This window comes from Erpetoichthys calabaricus, chromosome 6 (assembly GCF_900747795.2).
Source record: "Erpetoichthys calabaricus chromosome 6, fErpCal1.3, whole genome shotgun sequence".
In the NCBI taxonomy this organism is placed as follows: Eukaryota; Metazoa; Chordata; class Cladistia; order Polypteriformes; family Polypteridae; genus Erpetoichthys; species Erpetoichthys calabaricus.
In genome coordinates, this window is record NC_041399.2 from 110,587,346 (window position 1) to 110,611,696 (window position 24,351).

Below are 24,351 nucleotides of genomic sequence, written 5' to 3' on the forward strand. Positions count from 1 at the left end.
GCCTGGGATGTTGTCTGGTCCAGCAGCTTTACGTGGGTTGACTCTGCGTAGAGTTTTCTTCACATCCGCTGTAGTGAGACACAGCACCTGGTCGTTCAGAGGAGGGGTGGTCTTCCTCGCCGCCACATCGTTCTGCCTGTCGAACCGAGCGTAGAAGTTGTTCAGCGCATCTGGGAGGGAGCCGTCACCGTCACAGGCAGGTGATGTCGTCCTGTAGTGTGTGATGGCTTGTAAACCCTGCCACATGCGCCGTGTGTCGCCGCTGTCTATGAAGTGATTGTGGATTCTCTGGGCGTGTGCGCGCTTCGCCTCTCTGATGGCCTGAGAGAGTTTGGCCCTTGCTCTTCTAAGGGCCACTTTGTCTCCCGCTTTGAAGGCAGAGTCTCGGGTCCTCAGAAGTGCACGCACTTCCGCAGTAATCCACGGTTTCTGGTTGGGTCGTGAGATGATGTTCTTGGAGACAGTGACGTCATCGGTGCACTTACTGATGTAGCTGGTCACTGATGAAGTGTACTCCTCCAAGTCAGTGAAGTCGCCGTAAGTTGCAGCCTCCCTAAACATGTTCCAGTCAGTGCTCTCGAAACAGTCCTGAAGAGCAGAGATGGCTCCTGCTGGCCAGGTTTTCACCTGCTTCAGAACCGGTTTTTGAACGCCTGACAAGTGGTCTGTATGCCGGAGTCCTTTTGTGCACTCATTAGATCTGCTGCTTGGGCACTTCGTGTTGCTTTTTAATAAGAGTGACAATCTATTAGATTTGTCCACTGTTTTTTGTAGTTATTATATTAAGTTTTATTTTTAAATAGAATGCAACTTTTAAGTACATTAGGTACAAATATTATGTATCAAATGTCACAAGAACGTCATCCCTCACGCTAACTTCTGAAAATCCATTCGTTTTCCATTTCCAAATCCAGAAGGATTTTTCAATCTAGGAACTGTAGTGCGTTTGTTTTTGATTTCCGGGGGAATTATATTGCTGCCGGTAGAGCTATGCCTAGCCGGTAACACTGCAGAAGACGACGTGTCTTTTGGTTTGGTTTGGTTGTTTAATCGCCGTGTATCGGAACAGCATGTCTACTATCGAGGAGCTGAAAGATAGAATCAAAGAGCTGGAAAATGAGCTCTTGCGGTGTAAAGAGGGTCATCACACCTCTGGCGGCGGGGAGTTACTTCACAGACCACGAATTGAAAAGATGAGTGCAGAGGTGGTGGATTCAAATCCTTATAGGTATGCAAATGACAGATGTTTTTTTCCCCCTCCTTTTGATTTACTTATGTTGTAATGTTACCTTTTTCGATGTTTAAGTTATGATTATATAGTGTTTTATAATTGAGAAACCGACTTTAGTTCAACTAATTGTATCACTTTTATTAGTCTAGTTTATTTGGAAGTTCCTCTTCCAAACATTCGTTCTATTTTTGTAGGCATATGTAATATTAATATGATGCAATATAATCCAAATTGTGTTTTTATGTAGCTTTTCATTGGTTAGACTCTCTCTAGCATCGAATCCATGTTCCCTGTTGTATTCCGACTATTAAAATTACATAATTTAATCCAAACAAGAAAAAAAAGAGTGAAATTTTAAACGTATGATTAAAAAATGTGTTCACAGTGGTTCAGTGTTTAGAGCTGGTGTTTCAAGAATCCAGAATCCTGGGTTCGATAACTCGTACTTGAGCGTTATTATGGAGTTTGCATTGCCTCCTAGAGTGTGAATGAGCTTTTCTCCAGAGGCTTCTGTATTTTCTCCTGCATTCTCAAAAATGTGCTGGTAGGTTTGTCTATTCTAAGCTGGTATAGTGGGTTAGTGTGCTTTACGATCGACTGGTACCTGGCGCTCCATACTGTGGGCTTTTGTCACTTTGTCCATGCATCTATTTACCCAACTAGTTTATCCAAAGTAGTGTCACGGGGAAACTGGAGCCTGTCATAGGAGTCGTCGTGCGCAAGGCAGGAACAACTCTCGGACAGGGCGCCAATCTCTCGTACTCCATGACCTTTAATTGTATTAAGCAGGCCTGAGAATGTTATACAAGTTGCACTTTATTCAAATATAAAATTGCCGGATGATTACTAAAGGTGCAGATTCATTGATTCATAAATTACCTGAAGGAATATAATTAAATCACAAGTCAGTGCCAATAACTGTACGTATAATAGCTTGTTGCTGGTGAAATCATGTTAAATGATGACTTCTTCAGTTATTACTATGTATGATTAAATTATTGTGCTTATAGTCGTAACTTGTTTAGAAGCAAGATAGTTTCTTCCATTAATCAGACCAGTCTGTCAGACCACTAGAGTAAGCGGTTCATACCCTTTTAATTCACTGTGATTTATATAATTATTTTGTTTACTGATTGTCTTCTTTGAAGAGGATTGTTTAGAGAGATTTTTTTCCCCCCAGATCTTGTGTAGAAAGCCTTATAAAACCTAATTTTTTTGTACCATTTTTTTACAATAATGAAACTTTTTTTTTTTTTTCAGTCGTCTAATGGCTTTGAAAAGAATGGGAATTGTTGAAGATTATGAGGTAAATTCAAGACTGTTCTGCATGCAGTTTGAAGCATTTTTAGTTAATTTGTATCTTCTATAAAAATGTATTTTTAATTACCTGTGAATTATGGTGTTTTAACAGAAAATACGCACATTTTCTGTGGCTGTCGTAGGTGTTGGAGGAGTTGGTAGTGTCACCGCAGAAATGTTGACAAGGTGTGGCATTGGTAAGGTAATATCCTATTTTCATATTATACTTTTACACTGATTTAAATTTTTACATATGCCAAGCAAGATAAAAACTATTGGTTATAGTAGACTTTTAAGCAAAAACTGTAGCTGAAGACGGTTTCGATTTTTAAGTTAAAATTTTGTTCAGTTGTGTTGCATGTCACCATTTCCCTTGTTACCCCTCTGCCTTTGTAATAAGATGTTCTACTACAAATCTTAATTAATATTTATAATACATTATAGTTGCATTGAGTCTTTGATTTCTTTTTCTACTAAATGAATATTAACCATTGCAAAAAATTACATTTAAGAACCCCTGTAACCTGAGGTTAGAATAAGGTCACAGGTGTATTGTGAAAGGGCGCCTAAAAAAGGTTGGGCATCTAGCTGTGAAGCGATTACTTCCAATGTCCACAAAATTTTGGTGGGGAGGAGAAACTGGCCAACTTGGGTGGGCTGAGCAAATTGCCATTAAAGTAGCCAACTGAGAAACGAAAATTGAATTTAAAATTGAGCAGTGATATGATTAGTTATAGACTATTAATCAATTTATTTGTTTCAGTTATTACTTTTTGACTATGATAAGGTTGAGCTGGCAAATATGAACCGGTTATTTTTCCAGCCATACCAAGCTGGACTGAGTAAAGTTGAAGCTGCAGAACATACTCTCAGGTAAACCTTCAGTTTTTTTTTTTTTTTTTTAATATTCTTGTGATTGCACATTATTTTGCCTTGCTTTGAATTTTTTTGAATTGTTATAGGAGTGAAAGGCCTTGTGTAAAATAACATTGATTCATTTACTTAAGTTACATATTATAATGAAGAGTGAGTGTACTGTTACTAAGGTTTTTATGTTCTTAAGTTAATTTTACTTGGTTAACTAAACCATAGTTTACAAAATTTGTTGCCATGTTTAAATTTTACATTTAATTCTAAAACTCAATCCAGTAATCATTCCTAGTAAAATAATGGGATATTTTCATACACCTTCTTTTATCAATATCTGACCAGCTTTTTTTTTTGTGATGTTCACTGACTATTAGTCCAAAAACCAGTAGTAATCCATATATTGTTTTTGGATTCCGACCGTAATATTGCAGATGCTGTTGTGAAAAGTGTTTAAAAAGTAAAATAATCAGTGATTGTGTCTAGTCTGTAATCAAGAAGATTATCTCCACTTTAATGAGCTCTTGTTTTGTAAAAATCAGAGGACCTTTTAACAGTCTTAACAGGAAAAAAAAAATCTTTAGTATGGTAATATTTGTAATACATTTTGTTGATAGGCCATTGAGATTCAGAAAATCTGTAAATGGAGGAAGTAAAGAGGTATATGTCTAATGACTGAAATACATTTTAAGCTAAGAGGTTGTTGAATCAGGGTGTTAATGGCCCAGGGCTCTAAAGTGTGCATTGTCTAGTTGTACAAATTACATAATATTTCAAGCAGAAAGTCAAATTATTTTTACAATGTCTAGTAAAAAAAATGTCTAGGCTGTCAAGATTTCTTTGGCCTTACAAAAGTATGCTAAACTTTAAATACTGATTTAAATGGTTATTCCAATGTACTTTGTTTAATGTTGTCAGTTAAATCATTTTAGAGTTAATGCTCTGTCTTGGTAGGTTTGAATCAAATTCAAAATCCATTTTATCTCATGTGCTGTACAAAAATGTTCAAACTTCCACACTTGGCTTTGTCAGTTTTTTGTAATAATTTTTGAACTTTGTTTTTACCACGAGTTCATGAAATTAAAGGTTCTTAGAAGGTTTCAGTATTACACAGTGAAGTGTCAGTGAAATACATGGAAAAAGCAAAGGGACACATGGATAAAAGTCCTGAATCTGAGAAATTACCAAAGTAGGAATATTGGTCCTTTTTTAATATAGTTTTTAAGTATTTGACCACAAAGAGGAACTGTCCAGGCAGAGCCAAAATTCTAAAGCTTCCTGAAAACACCAAGGCATCTAGATAGTTTTACATGTCGCAAATTACTGTACATGATGTGTAAGGCCTAAAAATATCTACAAGAAATTAACTTATACTAATCTTTATTTTCTTTCAACAGGAATATTAATCCTGATGTTCAGTTTGAGACACACAATTATAACATCACAACAGTGGATAATTTTTCACATTTCATGGATCGGATAAGGTGAAATAAATTTCCTTTTTTTAGCACCTTTATCACAAAACTTTTACAGTGCTGCTTGAAAGCATGGGAATATTTCATTTTTAACATTTTTAAGTAGATAAAATAATTTTGTTATCTGAAAACACAACCTAACATAGGTATAGCAGAATTCAGAGTTAGCACTCCACCGAGTGTCTGTGTGGGTAGTTGTGCCGTGTGCAGATACTGTACTTTTCAAGTTTCATAGCACTTCTCAAAGTTTTCTTTGAGATGAACAAAAAAAGTGAGAAACTGCATCAGTTTATGCTGAAAGATAAATTAATCCTGGAAAACATTGATTCTGGAATGAAGAAAAATGACATGGCAAAGTCATTTTGGAATCATGCCTTCATCTTCATCTAACGTCTTGTTTTCATCCTGTATTTTCGTACCCGTATTTCTATTAAAAAAAAAAAAAAAAAAAAAAACTTGCATCTAGCGTTTCGTTTTCAAATTAAATATTTTTTGCAGTTTAAGAAGCGGTGTTTTTTTATACAGGTGTTGTCAATTTTGGGTCACAGAGTTGCACGACGGACAGGAAGATGAGTCCAGGTTTTGAAGGAAAATACGGGTATTTTATTACTGTATAGAGAAGGCAGGTTGGTTCTTCAAGACTTCATTGAGAATAGGAGCTGTCAAGAGCCTCGAACAGGCAATCATCCTATTTTAGCTTCCATCTTAAGGTCAGAAGAACACCAGCAACTCGGAACCCCCGCTGTGACAGACACAGTCTGGAGAAGACAGTTCAGGAAGAGTGAGGAAGAGCAGATCAAAGCCTGATGTTAAATGTTAAACTTTGTGCAACAAGCATGGTATGCGGTAACACTGATCCTGCAGAGGACAACCAAATGCTTTGCCCTTGGTTTACTGTTTACCAGACGCAGACGCTACGGAGCCAGCAGCTCCAGTCACAATACTATACTATTTCCCCATATTCATTATAACAAATTATTTTTATGTTCCTGTGAGGTTCGTTATAACGGGATTCCACTTGTATTAAGATATTATTTTGAATTTGAAGTTCAATCAAAGATGGTAGTTTTCTTGCTCCACTGATGTAAACGCAGCCCTAAATTATTGATAGTAAGCAGTGTTGACTTTTGTTCCTTTTTAGTTGTAGTAAAAAATATATATTGATTATTCCTGTTCATTAAGTAAAAAGCAGGGTTCTGCTTTGAAGTTCAAAAACCTTCTCCTCACTACATCCCCCTTAATGCTTTTGCGTTGCAGTTTGCTTTGTATTGTTGATGTTTACAGTAAATGTGGATATTGGCTGCAGCAAGAGAGAACTCTGAATTGTAACGTGGATCTAGAACAAGGATGGGCAAATTTATTTGGCAGAGGTCTGTATTGTCAAAAAAGGGCTGTATGACAGACAATAATTTAAAAAAACAGTTGTTCCAAGAAATGCTTTAACTATAACACTTTTTATTAAAAGGTAATAACAGCAATGCCAAAACACCAATAAGGCAAGTTTTAAAGTACAGTGACTTCACTATGACATTTATTGTAGTGATGAATATGAAACCTGTTTTCTTCTGCACACAACTGAGATACTGAAAATCAGATTTCTGACTGCTAGGACACTTCTGTATTTGCTTCTAGTAATTTTCATTTGTGAAAACTCCTGCTTCCACCTGTATGTTCTACCAAATACTGATGCTCTGGGCACAGGAGACTTGGGAAGCCTTGTAAACAAATCCTGAGTAATGTACTGTCTGTTGAAATCGAGCAAAGAAACATTGATAAGAAAAAGTTTAAGTTCACTCTTGCAGTGGATTTCAGTTAGTTCCAGCTGCAAGATTTCTGAAAAATTGTCCGTAGAAAAAAGATCTAAAATTGCAAAATCTTCTTCAAAGCAAGATTCAGATTCATGATGAAATATGTCGATCTCAGTTGCATATCTGACAAAGTCCACTCTTTTGTCTGAATGCTGTTCCTTTAATTTTGGAAAATGAACAGGTTTTCCCCGTTACAGTTGACTCAGGTCATTAATAATGTTTGAAGAATTATAAAAGGATATACTAACAACTCTGATCCAAAATTGAAATAAACTCACCAGGTGAGCCATATCTATCCTTCTGTTCTGACTCAATGATAGTATTTTTTTTTTAAATAACTAATGTACACATTAACTGAATGCACAGTCAGGATGCTACTGTGGGTAAGTGCATTTTAGTCCTTGCTTCACCAAAAACACAGGCTGACGTACAGGAATAATCTTGTGTTGTTCAGTCTGCAACAGAAAAACTTTCTCCATCTAACCTCTTTCTTTCACACTTGTAAAGTGCACTCTTTTATATATTAATTTATGCACAGACCAAGGGTCATACCTGAAGTTTACTCTTCAGGGGTACAAATGCCCAATTAACCCGATTGCTAATAAAGTCATGCTGGACAAATGTATGCAACCACTGAAAAACAAAAAACACTTATCCCTATAATTAGCATAATTACAGACTGTCTCCATTCATCTGGTAAAGGCCTGGTTTATTTAATTATTTTTTGAATGATGTGGAAATTTTATAACATTTACAACAGCAAACCTATAACATTGTCTTGTTAAGAATGCCTTACAAAGGCCAGAATATTATAGGTTTCTACAAGTAGCCCACAGGCCAATAGTACCCATACTCAGGGCTATAGTTTGCCCTTCCCTATCTAGAGAGTCTTTTAGGTATCTTTTACTTGTTCTCTTACTGATTAGGAGTGGTAACTCATTCTCTATTCTTATCTTATTGACTTTTAGTAAACCTCGTGATTCCTTTACTTTTACATGCACTCAGATTCAGCTGAGGTTTTTACATTAATTACAGTGGTTTGTGAATTATAAATTCAGTATAAATCAGCCTTCCACTGCTTCTGTCTGCTGGAGCTGAAGAAAACCACACTAGTTTATAGTAAGCCATCATATTTGATTTAAATATGACTGCTTACATATTGCATATTTCATGTTAAGTTCTTTCTCTGTGGTGATGCTGTGAAACCAAAATCAACTGAAATGATCATCTTAAATGTGGACAGAGCACGTGGTATAAGAGTCTCTATAGCACTGCTGGTGTTTAAGATACACAATCTGCAGGAATGTAGAAGGAATGCATTTCATTATCCAAATACCAATAAAATATATTGTCTATTTTTGTAGGTGGCATATTGAAATGTTAGTCCTGCTGCGTAAATGGCTCAACAACAAATAAATACTTGTCCTCAACATTTTTCAAAAATGTTTAAAAAAATAAATAAATCACAATAATTTTGACATAGTTATATAAATGTAAATAAAAAGAGTTTAATGACAATGATACCAGTGTCCGTGTATGCATCAGAAATCATCTCACACAGCCAGCTTCCTGTCCATACCAGTATATAAACTTGTGTTCTTGCCTCCACATTGGACAGTGAATATTAACTGAATTACACCATTCAGGCTTTTTACTGACAGTGATAATCTTGCAGCAGACATACTTCACTTGAGCAACTTTGCACGTGACTTCAGTTTAAACTTTTATATTTGAACAAAACAGCATCATACTTTGGTGTTGCAGTTGTGTTGAGTGCTGCATGCCACTTTGTTAACATAACCTCTTTTATGATTCTCCCATAACAGCACAAAGTCAATTGTTATTATTAGGGTTGGATTATACATTGAAATGGATGTTTGACAATTCCTTTATGCCTAAACATTCCAGATCATTAATTTTAATTTGTTTCTTCTTGCATAATGTTCTTTACCAAGTATAGCCTAGAGTAATTAAACAAATTTACCAAATAAATTTCACAATATTTAAGCACATTACCATTAAGCATTTACTAACACAAACACAATTGGTTAAATAAACATCAATACTGAATTTAATTCATCCTTACAAGTTGAAAAGAACAAAAGATATGGCCGATCGATATCAAAGGAGAGGAAAACAAACTCCAATTTACAGCATTCCTGGAACAAAACAACTTGTATTAGGTATAAGTTAATGGTCCTTTATAATAAGCAAAGTGCCACCCACCTGTATCAGCTGACAATCCTTATTTATCCCAGCATTTCTCCGTCTTATGCAAAAAACGCTGAATAAATTGTGCAGGTGTATTAAAATATGTTGCTTTGATGTTGTAACAGTAGTCGTCTTATTTGAGATAAGGTATTTAACTGGAGAGTGGTTGATTAGCATATGCATTTAAAAATTTCACTGTACTCCGTATACATGACAGTAATAATGACACATTTTTTGGTAAAATATTAAAATGAAAATCGAAGTATAATGCACAAAAGTGAAATATTGTACATTCAAATAATATTGATTTTTTTTTTTTTGGACAAATAAATTAGAAGAGAGACAGGGTTTTCAATGCAAAATCTCAATCCAGTTTGGAAGCTTTTCACTTTTTATGCACTTCTCTGATTGAACTGGAATTATGTACCTCTCAACCATCCCTTTAATAAAAGATAAAGAAAACATAAATACAGCTTTCTGCAGTGGTACATTACTTAAATTTTATAACTTTCCAAAAACTAGATTCTGTTACATTCTTGGTGTGATTTTAATGAAAAATAGTTATTAAAAAAACCTAATGATCTTCAAAGCTTGTTTCAATAATACCTTGAGATTGCGACTACCATGAACTGTTAGAAATTTAACTTACACACTCTCGGAGAGAAGTAATATTAAATAACTAAATTTGCAGCCACATAATCCAGTTATTACATTAATAATAGCAGTGTGGTGCAATGTTGTAGCATTGCCTCCAAATAGGTTTAGGAATGTTATTCTCATGTTCTTGGGTGTTTCCTTCCTGAGCTTTGGCCTGACGTCAGTATGAGTTGAGTGTTTAGCTATGTCCTGTTTATGTGTTTATATTGCTTTCGGGTCTTATTCATTTCAGTAGCTTGACACTCTATGTAACCAGGTAATGAAAAATACTAGAGGTAAATTCCATTTCATCTGAAGAGAGCTTTAAATGTTCTTGGCAGTATACCAGAAACCTGACAGGTCTTTTGTGATGGTGCTGTATAAAAAAAAGATACCAAAAATGAAGTAAACATATAAATTAAGTTTTGAAGAAAAATCATTTGTGAAAATGTTTTAAAAAAAAAAAAAAAAAAAGTTTGAACAAAAATATGTAAGGCAAATTCATCTTCTATATTTAATATAAAATAATTTGAAGGAATCTCTTCAGATGATCCTAAAATTAATATTGCATGTTTTATTTCCTCAGTAATGGGGCACTGGAAGAGGGGAGGCCAGTTGATCTTGTTTTGAGCTGTGTTGACAACTTTGAAGCTCGTATGGCAATCAACACTGTAAGCATTACATTGTAAATCCAGTCTAATACTTTCTTGTTTAGATAACTTAATGTATTTAGAACTTAAAAGGCAGCACATAAATTACACATTATTACTTAATATGGTTATTAAAGTTATGAAACTGAATTTTATAATCACTGGTGATTGCAGTTTAGAAAGAACAGGATGAATTTTGAAATGGTACCTTAGAATACGTACCTTAGTTACTTAATGCTTAGAACTATGCTTTAACATAGAATTTTTTAAAACATTTTGTTTTAAACTCTATTGTAACATACCAGACAACTGCATGCAATTGAATGCTATGTTGAGTTTAAAAATATGTCTAACTTTTAGATCCAATTTAAGAGTACATAGAATATTAAAATTAGATTCATGCATATTTTCACAAAAATACAAACAGAAAATGACAAATAAAACAGATTAAATTAGTTTTTTTTAATACTGTGCATACATACTACAGTTGAAGTTAGAAATTTACGTACACTTAAGGTGAATGCTTTAAAACTAACTTTATAACCCTTCCACATATTTTATACTTATAAACTATACATTTGGCATATCGTTTAAGACATCTACTTTGTGCCGGGCAAAAGTAATTTTTTCAACAATGTTCACAGACAGATTATTTCACTTTTAATTGGCTATATCAGTTTCAGTGGGTCACAAGTTTTACATACACTTTAATTTGTGTAACGTAATCCACATATTTTGGGTAGCCTTCAGCAACTTATTGTAAGAAGCTAGTGGGAGTTATGAACCAGAACTGGTGCAACTGGAACAGGTTTATAGGCCTCCTTGCTCGCACACCCTTTTTCAGTTCTCCCCACAAACCTTCAATCAGATCGAGGTCAGGGCTTTGTGATGAGCACTGTTATACTTGTTCTGCTTTAGCCATTTTGCCACAAATTTGGAGGTATGCTTGGGGTGATTGTCCATTTGGAAGGCCCATTTGCGACTGAGTTTTAACTTACTTGCTGAGCTCTTGAGATGTTGCTGCATAATTTTCCTTCCTCATGATGCTATCCATTTGTGAAGTACACCTGTTCCTCGTGCAGCAAAGTACCCCCAAAACATGATACTCCCACCCCCATGCTTGATGGTTGGGATGGTGTTAGGCCTCACTCTTTTTCCTCCAAACAGAATGATCATCATTATGGCCAAACAGTTTGATCTTGGATTCATCAGACCAGATGAGATTTCTTACAGAATGCAAGATCTTTGTTCCCATGTACCATTGCAAACTGCCGTCTGGCTTTTTTTTTATGGTAGCTTTGGAGCAGTGGCTCCTTCCTTGCTGAGCAGCCCTGCAGGTTATGTCGATATAAGACTCGTTTTATTGTGGATATAGATACTTGTCTACCTGTTTCCCCCAGCATCTTCACAAGGTACTTTGGTGGTGTTCTGGGATTAATTTGCACTTTTCATGCAAAAGTATGTCCTTTCTTTAGGAGACAGAATGAGTCTTTTTCCCAAGCGGTATGACAGCTGTGTGGTCCCATGGTATTTATACTTGTGCATTATTGTTTGTACAGATGAACATGGAACCTTCAGACATTTAGACATTTTTCTCAAGGATGAACCAGATTTGTGGAGGGTCCACAATTTTTTTGTGATATTTTGGCTAATTTCTTTTGAATTTCCCATTATATCAAGCAAAGAAACAGTGAATTTGATGGTAGGCCTTAACATACATTCACATGTTGACTTCAGTTAGGCAATTGGAAGCTAATTGTCTAAAGACTTGACATCATTTTCTGGAAATTTCCCAAGCTGTTTAAAGACACAGTTAACAAAGTGTTTGTAAACTTGTGACCCAGGGGAATTGTGATATAGTCAATAAAAAGTGAAATACTCTGTCTATGAACATTGTGGGGGGAAAAAATGACTTTTGCAATGCACAAAGCAGATGTTTCAAATGATGTGCTAAATTTATAGTATGTTGGTATAAAATCTGTGGAGGGGTTATAAAGTGAGTTTTAAAGGATTAACCCTAAGTGTATGTAAATGTCTGACTTCAACTGTACGCTACAAGTCAAAAGTCTGGACTCCCCATGACATTTTCACGTTTTGTTTTAATCATGATACCATTATATTGATTTTAAAAATACAGTCAAGGCACTACTTGTACTAGTGTTTCTAATGCTATTACTGTTTTAAAGGCTGCTTTGTAGTACTAGGGTGTTGTACCGTGTTAGCCAATATGAATGTAGAGAAAAGCCAAGCAAAATGACATCTTTTATTGGCTAACTAAAAAGATTACAATATGCAAGCTTTCGAGGCAACTCGGGGCCCCTTCTTCAGGCAAGATGTAATAAGGTCATTCCATGTGACACATTGCCAAGAAACTGAAGATTTCATACAAAGATGTCTATTGCCGTCTTCAGAGGGAAAACTCAATAATAAATTTAAAAATCATTTCAAGTAGTAACAGTCATTAGCAACAGTAATGTCTTGGTTATATTTTTCAATCAATTTAATGATACCTTGATTGGTGTGTTCAGACTTTTGACTGATGGTGTACATGAATTTATGCAGCTAATTTTTTTTCTTTTTTAATAAAGGCATGCAATGAACTTGGACAAATATGGATAGAGTCTGGCGTCAGTGAAAATGCTGTTTCTGGACATATTCAGCTCATTATTCCCGGAGAAACGGCTTGCTTTGCTGTAAGTGTTAATCTTATATTTTTACAGTAAATATTAATAAGTCTCATAAGTGGCTTAATATTCACATTGTGTGTAAGAACATTTTTCCAGTATTTTTCTGTAGTTTGTGTTCTGTGTTGGTAATGTCATGTACAATTCTTTGTGAAAATGTTCAAACTCTTGGTACATTTTTCATATTACAGTATCTAAAATACAATTCACAATGCATTAAGTTAGAAATTTGGGCCACTATTATATACAAAATACCATACACATTGCTTTAAGAACCTCAGTGTTAAAAAGTTGTTCAGCCATGTACACAATGATTGGATGTTATAAATGTGGTTCCATTTTTGTTGGCAAAGTATTTGTTGTTTAAAGCTGCCTGGAATGGAACTTTGGACTGCTACTTTCAAACAAACTTTCTTTCAAATTTAAGTCTGCACTGCTCAGGGTCTTTCACATTCATTTGCCTAGCCACTTCATTCTTGCTGTTTATTTTTGGCTTAATATCTTGCAGATAGATTTATTTCATTCTCCCAGATTTATGGGATATGGGGAAAAAATCTTGCATTTGATGGGGCATGACACCATATTTGCAGAAAAGCTTCACGAAATAAAATGGTTCCAACAACACACTTCATTGTAGAGATGTTTTTTAGCAGGATTATATACTTACTTGATTTACAATACACATACCATTGTATTACAGTATATTAACTGTCTACAATTTATTATTTTGACATTTTGTTACTAATCTTAGTGTTTTAGAACTTTGAAAATTAATTATGATGATATGATTCCCACAGTGTGCACCCCCCCTCGTAGTAGCTGCCAACATAGATGAAAAGACACTCAAGCGAGAAGGGGTGTGTGCAGCAAGCTTGCCCACAACTATGGGGGTCGTTGCAGGACTTTTAGTGCAGAATGTTCTCAAGTAAGTAATACTGAATTAAAGCTTTGTTTTTCCCCAACATAATTTCCATTTGTATGTGAAAAAGAGTAAAAATCTGTCTTTTTATAATTTTCATTATTTTTTTTGAAAGGTATCTGTTGGGATTTGGGTCAGTCAGTTATTATTTGGGGTATAATGCAATGAAAGATTTCTTCCCTACAATGACTATGAAGCCAAACACACAGTGTAATGATGTGCACTGCAGAAAGCAACAAGAAGAGTACAAAGTAAGTAATAATAGTCCTATTAGTTACTTTCCATAAGTGTCCTACTGAGAGTACCCATTTAAATTCATGATTATTTTAAAGCCTGTAAATCTTTGTAGATAAAACACTAGGTACTGGACTAGGTACATATTGGAAAAACTCTAACCTGCACATGACTGCAGTGTAGATGTGAATTTACTAATATATATATATATGCAACTTTAAAAGCTAGTACCTAAAGCTTTGGATTTAACTCTAAATTTGCTAAAGTCTTTCTTTCAAAGGTTCTTTCAGAGGTCTATGCTGAATTTTGTTAACTCCAGGGCAGTGGATTATCTGTTGTTGGTATCAGTTTTAAGAGCATGATGCTGCCCAGCCAAATCTTACCTTGAGCTTGTATTTGCCATGGAGATTGATATGAGATGTTTTGATAAGTTACTTGAGTCAATTTATCTTAACAATACAGCCCCAAACGCAAGATTTGTGCTTTAGTCTTGATTCAGCCCTTTCTGTTGAATCCTATACTTGGTGGTTCTTCTCAGCGTTCAAGTCCCTCAGACCAGAATCAAATATGAACATTTTTGGTACTGTAATACTACTGTTGTATTAGAAACTACAAATTCTTCATTCAGCTAGCTTAACTTGCACTTCAGTGCTGGTTCACAGCATATCCAAACACCAATAAAGATATCAATACTTGTTCTTCAAATTCTCACCTATCATCATGTAGACATTTGGGATCATTAGTATAGAGACAATTAGTGATAAGTCACCTGCTTAGTACATCCTGGCCTTGAATTTGCCAAGCAATCCTGACTTGTGTACCATTGCTAACCAAGCCTCCATCTCATAGGTGGTTGCCAGAATGGCTTTAGCATGACTCAATTTGAATTGAAACCTTGGTAATGCTCTTGATTAGCTTCTTGACAATGAGAAGCATCGGATGACTGTCTAAGGTAAAGCTAAGTTGTCAACTGTGCTGTGGTTTGGGCTAGTATATTTTAATTGAGTCATGTATTACATGAATATTCATTGTATTTTAAGGAGACTGTTGGTGTTAACTACAGCAATTCACAAATGCATAAAGAACACATCCTGAAACAAATATATTTTTGTATATATGTGTGTGTCTATGTATGTGAAACTATTTACTGTTCCTTGCATGAAGAAAAAAGAGGCTGCTAAACCAAAACAGGAGCAATTGACAGAAGAAGAAGAAAAAGTGATTCATGAGGATAATGAATGGGGTAAGAACTCAAGACAGATTTGTATGTACTAAGTAACATTAATAAATATTATGGGCTTTTATTGCCAGTGTGACTATTTGTGTTCTATATGTGTCACTAACACAAATAGCCACTAGTGAATTTACTTATATATGTGTAATTTTAAAAGCTAGTACCTAAACATTTAGGTCTTCCATCTTGAGTTCTTGTTAAAAAGTGCTGTAAAACAGGAATGCATTCAACAATAATGTCATTAAAACATTTCAAACCAGTAAACCTCCTAGAAAGTACAGTAAAATGGAAAAACTAATGAAATCAATATTTTGTGTGACCACTTTTTGCCTTCTCTTAGATCCCTTTGCATGTGTGATAAGTTGTTCTAAGCCTCTTGCAGAACTTGCTACATTTTCTCTACAGACTTTGGCAGTCTTACTTGCTTCAGCCTCTGCAAGTAATTCCAGATTGGCTCAATGATGTTGAGATGGTATGGCCCCCTTAGTGATGCCTCACTACCACCTTGCTCCCTTTTGTCATGGTGTAAGATTTATAGGTTAAACTCAAATCTACTGCAATGTCACCTTTTATTATGGCTGTACCTTGCCCAGTTTTATTCCCACTACAGAGCTCTTAACGTTTCAACTAATCACTTTGGTTTCTTCCTACACATTATACCATTGATTATTAGCACCTGTTTGTTATATATTATATTTGTTATATCTTGTTATAAAGACCACATGATTTTAACTGGAAAGTTGTCTAATACTATGTTAGCTTCTTTCTTTAAGGACATTCAGATATCTTACTGTACTGCAAAAAGAATGTTTAGAACTCTAGCCTCTTATCTACTGACACATTCATTCAGAAGATATAAAATAATTGCCTAATATTTTATGAACTGTCTAAAGTGTCTAAGATTTTTGCACAATACTTGTATATAAAATTCTTAATTACAAATTGAAAAATGATTAATTTGTTTATACAGTCTTCCAAAAAATGTTCTCATTTTTCCAGATACTAGCTACAGTGTTTCATTGCCAGTACTGCTCCCCAGCTACAACATCTGGATCTTATAGCCAATGACAGCTTTATGTTCAGGGTTAGTGATTAAGCAAAAGTTTGGCTGATTCCAAGGAAAAGTGCAACTTTGGTGCATTACAACCAATATTTTTACAGATTTTAATTAAGGGCGAGAGGGTCATACACAAGGCAGTATTAAGGAGTGGTTACAATCTGTACTATTATTTCTCATTTCACTATGCTTAACACCTTTCATTGACTCAAGGCTATGTCTGGTATCTAACATGGGGATTGTGTCCACACAGATTAAACTTACATTTCAGTTAATTTTATGTTGATTAAGACAGGCTAAATATATTCAGGTTCCTGTAGCAATGGTATCTAGGTTGCCAGTTTATTTTCTGGTGAGAGTATGTCTCTCTTTTCTGAATACAGATTTTTTTTCTGTGATTTTCTAGTTACATTAGCTTTACATACTACACAAATTAAGAATTAAAAATTCAAACACCAGGTTGTCTGTGTATAGTTTCTACAAACATAGATGCTTACATCAACGTGCCATTTTTCTTCATACAGTACTTTGCATTTGCACTAAACAGACAAAATGTGTATGACATACTAAACAAAAAAAATGTCATTGGACACTGTTTGCAACAATTTCCTGACAGGAATCCTGACTATATACATAGACATCTTGAGACACAAAGTGCCAAAAAAAAGGTCTGCAGTTTCACTTTTCTTGTAAAGCAGGCTTGGAAGATGGATGGACTTCTTTAAAATTTTACATGATTTTTTTTTTTTTTGTATTCATTAGGCATAGAACTTGTTTCAGAAATTACTGAAGAAGAACTGAAGGCAGCTTCTGGCCCTGTTCCCAACTTACCTGAAGGAATCACTGTGGCTTATACTATACCAAACAAGGTTTGTTACATGCTGTGATGCTTTGAATTAGTATTTTTTCATTGCTTTATTGGCTTTATAGTGTGTATCAATATGCATAAAAATAGTTTATACGCTTTTTTACCTGAACACACTGTAAATATTTAATATATTATAAATTTTATTGAGAACCAGTTCCAACATGCAGAAGCTCTATTCAGCCTTCTATGCTTCTCCCAGACTAGAAAGTATTATTTTTCATGCTCACTAGCCTTTTGTGGCTTGTGTGTAATGCTGCTGTGATAGATTCTGCTTACTTATAATTCTCTAATTTTTTATTAAGACTTTTTTTTTTTTTAGTTTTTCCACAGGGATAGTTATACAGTACTGTATATTCATAACACACAATGGATGCCAACTACATTGCAGTTTCTGATCATTTTCATTAAAAAATGATCCTTGGGAAAGAAGGTTAATTCATAAATGTTTATGTAATGTTGATATACTGGCAATTAAGTAACTGATTTCCTTAGGATCGATACCAATCTATTTTGTATTTATATGAAGGCTTTTTATTCTAAACAAACGGTTAGACTTCAGAATATTAGGCTCCATGTAACTAATCTTCCACACTACAGGTATGCTGAAGTCTCTGGTGCCTGTGTAGGCCATCATGCACACATGACTAATGTCTACTATTCATACTTAAGTCATTTTTAATTTTAGGATTTCTAGCACAATCCATTTGTTAAAGCATGTTCTGTATACAGTATGCTTTCCAGTGATACATGCAACTGACATTTAATTTAGTTATGTAATCCTGGCAACAGTAGATTTTTTTTTGCTAGCTATACAGTGGATTTAGGTTAGTGCAACTTTAATTGTTGCCTGTTTAACTTGAGTTTTCTGTTGACCACTGTGCATAGCTAAATAAACTTTACTTCTCTATAGAATTTCTATAGATTTCCTTTTACTACTGTCAAAGTGAGGTACTCCATAACCTCTCCTCTTTGTCAGAATTTGGGGAATTAATGAGGCTATGCAGAAAAAAAAGGAAGATGTGGAGGATCACATTATTTGGTTGCTGTCAGGGGATGGGAGCCCAGTAGGGGACACAATGTACCACACAAGCCTACATTGCAGTTTTCTCTCTAACAACTGTGAGAGTATAGAGGGAAGTTTATTTGGGTTCCCGTTGTGCAACGATGACCCCATCTTAACTTGGCATAGCAGTTACAAGCCCAGGCATCATGCAGTTGGAACATAGGTATGTAGTAAACAATAAGCCAGCCTGCAGTCTGCAATTTTAAGGTAGTCACTCATTGTATTGGCAGATGGGACATCAACTTTAGCCTTAAAATAAACAGTTGCTTAAATTATTGAATGATGTGTTTTAGATTTTTTATTTTAATTTCAGCTCTGTTCACAATCTAGTAATTTTTTTTTGACATGTGTGATTACCCTATAAATCAGTTAAATAGCCATGTTACTGTTAATATGGATTATCAAGAAATCTTGTGATGTTCTGTCATTGAGAACCGAAAGGAGCATGTAAAATAAAAAAAAAAATCTAATTTATTAGTATCTATACTATTTTTACCTGACAACAGTGGATGTTCTTTCACGTAGGAGTGTATGATATGTATTGTCAACAATAATATCTTATTTGTTCTTTTAACGATGTGCGAGCTGAAATTGTAGAGTATGGTACTCACTTTGCAAAAAAAATTCAAAACACGCCTCTCTGAGTTATGTTACATCATCAGTGTGAGAGAAGGAATTGAGCATTCAAATGTTTGCAATTTTAAAACAGAAGTGTGTTAATAATAAACACTAACAGATTAAGGAGTTCAAGGTGGTTTCATTACCACTTTGTGGCAGTTCACACAAGCAACACATCTTGAGTCACAACACAGAAGCTTCAAGAAGTTAACCGGATTCAAAGCCAGAGCGCAGCAGTACAGTGCGTGTGGTTAAACAGCAGTTACAATGGGATAACTTAGTCTCATATGATCACATTCGCTTTCTTTCCTTCCTCATGCTGCCTGATCACTTTAATTTTTGTGTCAAGATCAATTGTCTTTTTTCCAGTAATTACAAGACAAATGTAGCTGAACATAGTCGAAACTGATACAGGTAATATATTGAGATTGAGATGAATGAGTCATGGCATATGAAGCTGGTGTGGTGAAAACTTGTTGCTTCACTATAAAATGCAATTTAAGTGAAATCGGTCCAGTACGGAGCCCCGTAAGGGTCAGGCAAAAAAAAAAAATTTGTATGAATTATTAGTCTGTTCGAGCAAATTACGTAATCCGTTCAAACTGATCATCTCTGTAAGAAGCATATGCCTATCGGTGCGTTTTATTTCACAAGCCATATTGGTTGGGGGGTCCTAAGATTCCAAAGCACATTTCTTTCATTATTTAAAACACTCGCACAGATCTCCACCTCCTCAGCCCACTCTGCCTATGGCTACAGAAATTGGAGCAGGTGATGACACCAGGGAGGGGGCAAAAAAAAAAGGCAGCAGCTATTTAAAAAGAACACAGGAATACAGTGATGTAACCCACTTAAGTGGGGAAACTTGCAATAAAGTACCTGTGCATCACTGCCTCAAGCAGCCCTTCTGAAATGCTATGGACAGACTGTTTGTTTTATTTTTTCTGATATCTTTCTGCAATATTGAACATTACTTGATGTTAGTAATTTGTTTAAAAATGTTATAGGTTTGGGGTTTTCTGTATCTTTGTGCAATATATGACAAAACTTGTTTAAATTGCTGTAGTTTTTTTTCCTGTGCAGTTTTTGGCAGAATTTTGGATTTTTACACAATAGTACAATACAGTATGTTAGATTTTTCTTCTTGCTTGTATGCTGCACAATTCACCTTACAGCAGAGCAGTTTAGGTTTATCCAGACTGTAATGTTCATGCTCTATAGTTCAATTATGATTAATATTTTATTCTTTTTTGAGTCGTATCTTGCTTATATTAAGGGTTAAGTGTCATTTAAAATGCTGTCATTGTAATCGCTTTGTTGGTCTTTTGTATAAATCCTGTAGGCCACTTTCAAATGGTTTACTCATATTTGCACTGTTTCATTTCAGTAATACTTTAAATGGTGATTTTAACGTTTTTGTGTTATTTTACTTTAGTTTTAAGTAAATAAGTCCTGTTTTCCTTAAGTGTTGCTTCCTTTAATCTCCTTGTTAGGTTACAGTTAATACCCTATTAACAAGACCAAGCTAGATCAATAAGACTTTTACAAACACGTTTTTAAAGGATGCAGAAAATAACCTAATTATAGTTATCGTCAAAGTCCCAGAATATATCAAGGTATCATTTTTTGCCAATATCGCACACCCCTACTTTCACATATGTTCTGTAGATAGCTTTGTTATAAATGATTGTGAAATACGCAGTTAGTGTTTTTTGAAATCATTGAAACTGTTTTAATTTTCAGGTACAGTCATTGCTGATAGCAAAATTTTCCTCTTAACAGATTTTAATGAAAATAAAAGTATTATTTTAAAATGTGATTTTTCTATAGTCACCATTCTAAAGAGAATACTTGCCTCAAGCGTCTACGTTGTTTTCTAGTACTGCCTTAATATACTCTAACTTAGGTGCCCGGTGGTCCCCTTTGTATGCCATCCATTATCCAACCCGCTATATCCTAACTACAGGGTTACGGGGGTCTGCTGGAGCACCCGGAGGAAACCCACGCAGACACGGGGAGAACATGCAAACTCCACGCAGGGAGGACCCTGGAAGTGAACCCAGGTCTCCTAACTGTGAGGCAGCAGCGCTACCACTGCGCCACCGTGCCCCCTTTGTACATTTTTCATGTTATAGGCCATTGGTATTGGTTGCTGAAGATTTAAATATTTCATATTGAAGAAAATCATTTCTGAAAAGGACCACAAAAGAGATTTTTTTTGCCTTCCATATACTTGGCCAATTAAACACATTTCATAGCTAATATAGGAATTTCAAAGTCTTTTTTTTTTTTTTTTTTTCCTCATTTTTACAATGACATGCAAAAGTATTCAAACTCTTTGAAAGTAATCATACTTTTCTGCATAACAAAATATTTCTGTACATTTATCCATTCTGTATTCTTAATTTTTATGCTGTAACGATACATTTCCAAAGTCAAAATATACTGTTTTCAGTAGATATTTAACTGAAGAAGAAAAACTCAAAAGTTAGTATTTGCTTAAGTATTCAAGCCCTACACATTAATATTTTTTCAAGAACCCTTATGCTACAATAACAGCCTTAATTCTTTTGGGGTAAGTATATACCAGTTTTGCACATTGTTCAGGAGTGATACCTCTCCATTCTTCTTGGCAGAATTTATAGAGATCCACTAGGTTGGTGAGATGTCACCTCTGTACGCAGTTTTCAAACTGTGCCACACATTCACATTAGGGTTAAGATCAGGGCTTTGACTTGGCCATTCCAAAGCATTCACCTTTCTGTTTTTGAGCCATTTCAGTGTTTCTTTGGCCTCTTGCTTAGGGTAATTGTCATGCTGAAAAATTAATCTTCTCCCGAGCTGTAAGTTCATAGCAGACTGAAGCAAGTTCTCCTGCAATATTGTGCAGTATTTGTATGCATCCATTGGCCCTTCCACTCTGACTAGACTCCCAGTCCCAACGCATGAAAAGAGAGTATGATGCTGCCACTACCATATTTCACCATAGGTGTGGTGTTTCTTGAGGCACTGGCAGTGTTAAGTTTTATGCCGCACTTACCTCTTTGAAGTCTGAACAGAATGTTTTATTTTGGTCACATCCGTCCATAAAACTTTTTCCCATATCTTAACCGGATTTTTCTCATACTTTGTAGCAAATGCCATACATGCTTTTTTGTGGACCTTCTTTGGGAATGGCGTCTTTCTTAGTACCTTCCTGTAGTGGACTGTTTTATGCAGAGTTCTTGAAATTGTGGATATCTGAGAATGATGGTTGGATTTTTATTAGCTTTTCTTGCCTGTTCAATGGCTCTGATGTTTCATTTTGAGGGATGGCCTGTTCTAGTAAGAGTCTGGGTGCTGTGTTGAACCTTCCACCACTTTCTGGTGATGGATCCAACGCTGCTTAACAGGGCATTCAAACTCTTCAATATTTCCTGCCTTGTTCATTTCAATGACTTTGGTTCTCACATCAGCAGAATGTTCCTTTGTCTTTATTTTTGCAGTGATTGTCCAACAAAGACTATCACCCTTACAAAGGATGCTCTTTATATCCAGAGAGATGTAAAGGACTCGCAAGTAGTATGTAATTGTGTTTAATTATGGCCAGATGACTGTCACCTTTATGTCGTTTGTGATTAATTTGGCATTTGTCTAAACTTGGAGGTTCCTGAACACAGAGGTTTAAATAATTATGCAAACACTAACTTTTGAGTTTTTCTTCTTCTGTTAAATATCTAGAGAAAATGTTTGATTTTGAATTTGGAAATATATTGTTACAGCACAAGAGTTTACATTAAAAATACTGAATAGATAAATATGCGTACAAATTATTTGTCATACAGAAAATTATGCTGACTTTCAAGGGGATTGAATACTTTTTCATGCCACTGTGTGAACTGTGAAATAGAACCTTAAGAAAGCGAAGCATTGATTTTGGTGATTCCTACTAAACAAAATTATTTTTCTGAATAAAGTGAAGTTTAAACTAAATATTCTGGCAGTTACATGTACATTCCTGCTGAGACACTTGAAACACTACTAAGATGACCTCCTAATATGTGTGGGTTCACAATGAGCCACTGATGTTAAACAAGCAACAAACTCGATGCCACAGGAGGGCAAATCTTGCATCCTACAAAAATACACTGTCAAAAACATGTATAGTGATGATGTAATAAAATTACTAACCACGGTAAAACAGGACAAAGTCAGTAGAACATGATGGTTTTTGTAAAAGAACTTTTTTTTTGTTTTGTCTCAAGCTGATTTAACTATTCTGAGGTGGGTTGGTTCCTGCCTTGTGTCCTGTGTTGGCTGGGATTGGCTCCAGCAGAACCCCGTGACCCTGTGTTCGGATTCAGCGGGTTGGAAAATGGATGGATGGATGATTTAACTATTGGTTTGCCAAACATTTATTTCTATTTAATTCTATTTTTATTTTTGACATGCTAACATCTGAATGGACTTAAAGGTACTTTGTGTGTGTGTGAGTGCATTCATATGGCATCTAATCATAAACATACACATTTGTTTCTTTTGTTCTTTTCCTTCCAGGAAGATGCATCAGCCAATGGAGAATCTGTTCAAGAATCCGATAAAAGTCTAGAAGAACTTATGGCACAGATGAGGAGAATGTAGATTTATTGTTTCATTTATTAATCATGTTGCTAGTTGTCACAGAAAATATTGCTTGTGCTCTGCTTTTTGTTAAAATGTATTTACAAAAGAAAATATTTAATTTATTAGTTTTAGTTTAATACAGCACCAGAGAACCAGTGACCACCACTGCATTAAAATGATAAAAACTGCCCAGTTTAGTGACCTGTTCTATTGACTGACTAAAATATTTCATGTTAATGGCTTAAAAATGAATGCTTAGGAGGACTTCAGGCTCATTAGGTTACTAATATTGCGTCCAATTTAGATAATCGTGAGGCATTCATTTAAATAAAAAATTCAGCTCTGTGTTTCATTTTCTTTCTTTGTTCTCAGTATACTGTGTAATTTGCTTAAATAATGCAAGTTTTTTTTTTTCTTTCAACATGCCTAAAGGTAACAAACAGCATTGATCTTGCAGTATGCACTCATACAGTATAGTATGGCTCATACAGATCTGTAATGTCACACTGGCCTCTCAAAGCATCATGGGGCACTTTTAAATACAATGTTCGCCTAAGCCAGCCACAAGGCGAATTTCTAGGAAAATATTCAATGAACAAGATTAATTGCGAATACAGCAGGTTTGCCTTCTTGGAGTAGTGTTATTTGGTGAAATTCACTAAAGCATTTTTCAAAGCAAAGTAATACATATAAGAATTACATATAAAATGGATAGTGGTGACAGTTATGTAGCAGTGCAGCTCCACGTTGTTAAGAAAAACAGAGGCCATGTCTGGGAATACTTTTATCTCCAAGACAGGAATTTTGGCACCTGACAGTGGAAATCATGCTTATTATTTTTTAAGAAGGCAAAACACATACAGGATTTTGTTATTACTACTTTTTTCCCCATTTT

At 35.1% G+C, this 24,351-nt stretch overlaps 2 protein-coding genes across 3 annotated transcripts in view; one reads left to right on the forward strand and one right to left on the reverse strand.

The window, feature by feature from the left end:
• Window positions 1-24,351, reverse strand: part of LOC114653490 (nephronophthisis 3) — an 838,883-nt gene that overhangs the window by 583,515 nt on the left and 231,017 nt on the right. Inside the window, exon 30 of the mRNA XM_028803845.2 lies at window positions 17,728-17,741. Within this exon, the coding sequence (XP_028659678.2) occupies window positions 17,728-17,741 (14 nt within the window). The remainder of the gene's footprint in view (window positions 1-17,727; window positions 17,742-24,351) is intronic.
• Window positions 787-23,794, forward strand: uba5 (ubiquitin-like modifier activating enzyme 5). 2 transcript variants are annotated; one of them, XM_028803847.2, is made up of 12 exons: window positions 787-1,228; window positions 2,492-2,537; window positions 2,643-2,732; window positions 3,294-3,403; window positions 4,795-4,881; window positions 10,114-10,198; window positions 12,766-12,870; window positions 13,659-13,786; window positions 13,896-14,031; window positions 15,179-15,257; window positions 17,068-17,174; window positions 23,391-23,794. In XM_028803847.2, the coding sequence occupies exons 1-12, from the start codon at window positions 1,071-1,073 to the stop codon at window positions 23,472-23,474; spliced, it is 1,215 nt and encodes a 404-aa protein (XP_028659680.1). In that variant the 5' UTR covers window positions 787-1,070; the 3' UTR covers window positions 23,475-23,794. The 2 variants fall into 2 exon arrangements, with proteins under 2 accessions (XP_028659680.1, XP_028659681.1); XM_028803848.2 differs by lacking the exon at window positions 787-1,228 and having other exon boundaries at window positions 2,643-2,727.

Bases quoted from the DNA above. Each gene is read 5' to 3' on its own strand.
- uba5 (XM_028803847.2), top strand. From the start codon at position 1,071: ATGTCTACTATCGAGGAGCTGAAAGATAGAATCAAAGAGCTGGAAAAT. The intron at 2,538-2,642 runs GTAAATTCAAGA...GTGTTTTAACAG, and splicing joins GAATTGTTGAAGATTATGAG to AAAATACGCACATTTTCTGT. The intron at 15,258-17,067 runs GTAAGAACTCAA...TGTATTCATTAG, and splicing joins TCATGAGGATAATGAATGGG to GCATAGAACTTGTTTCAGAA.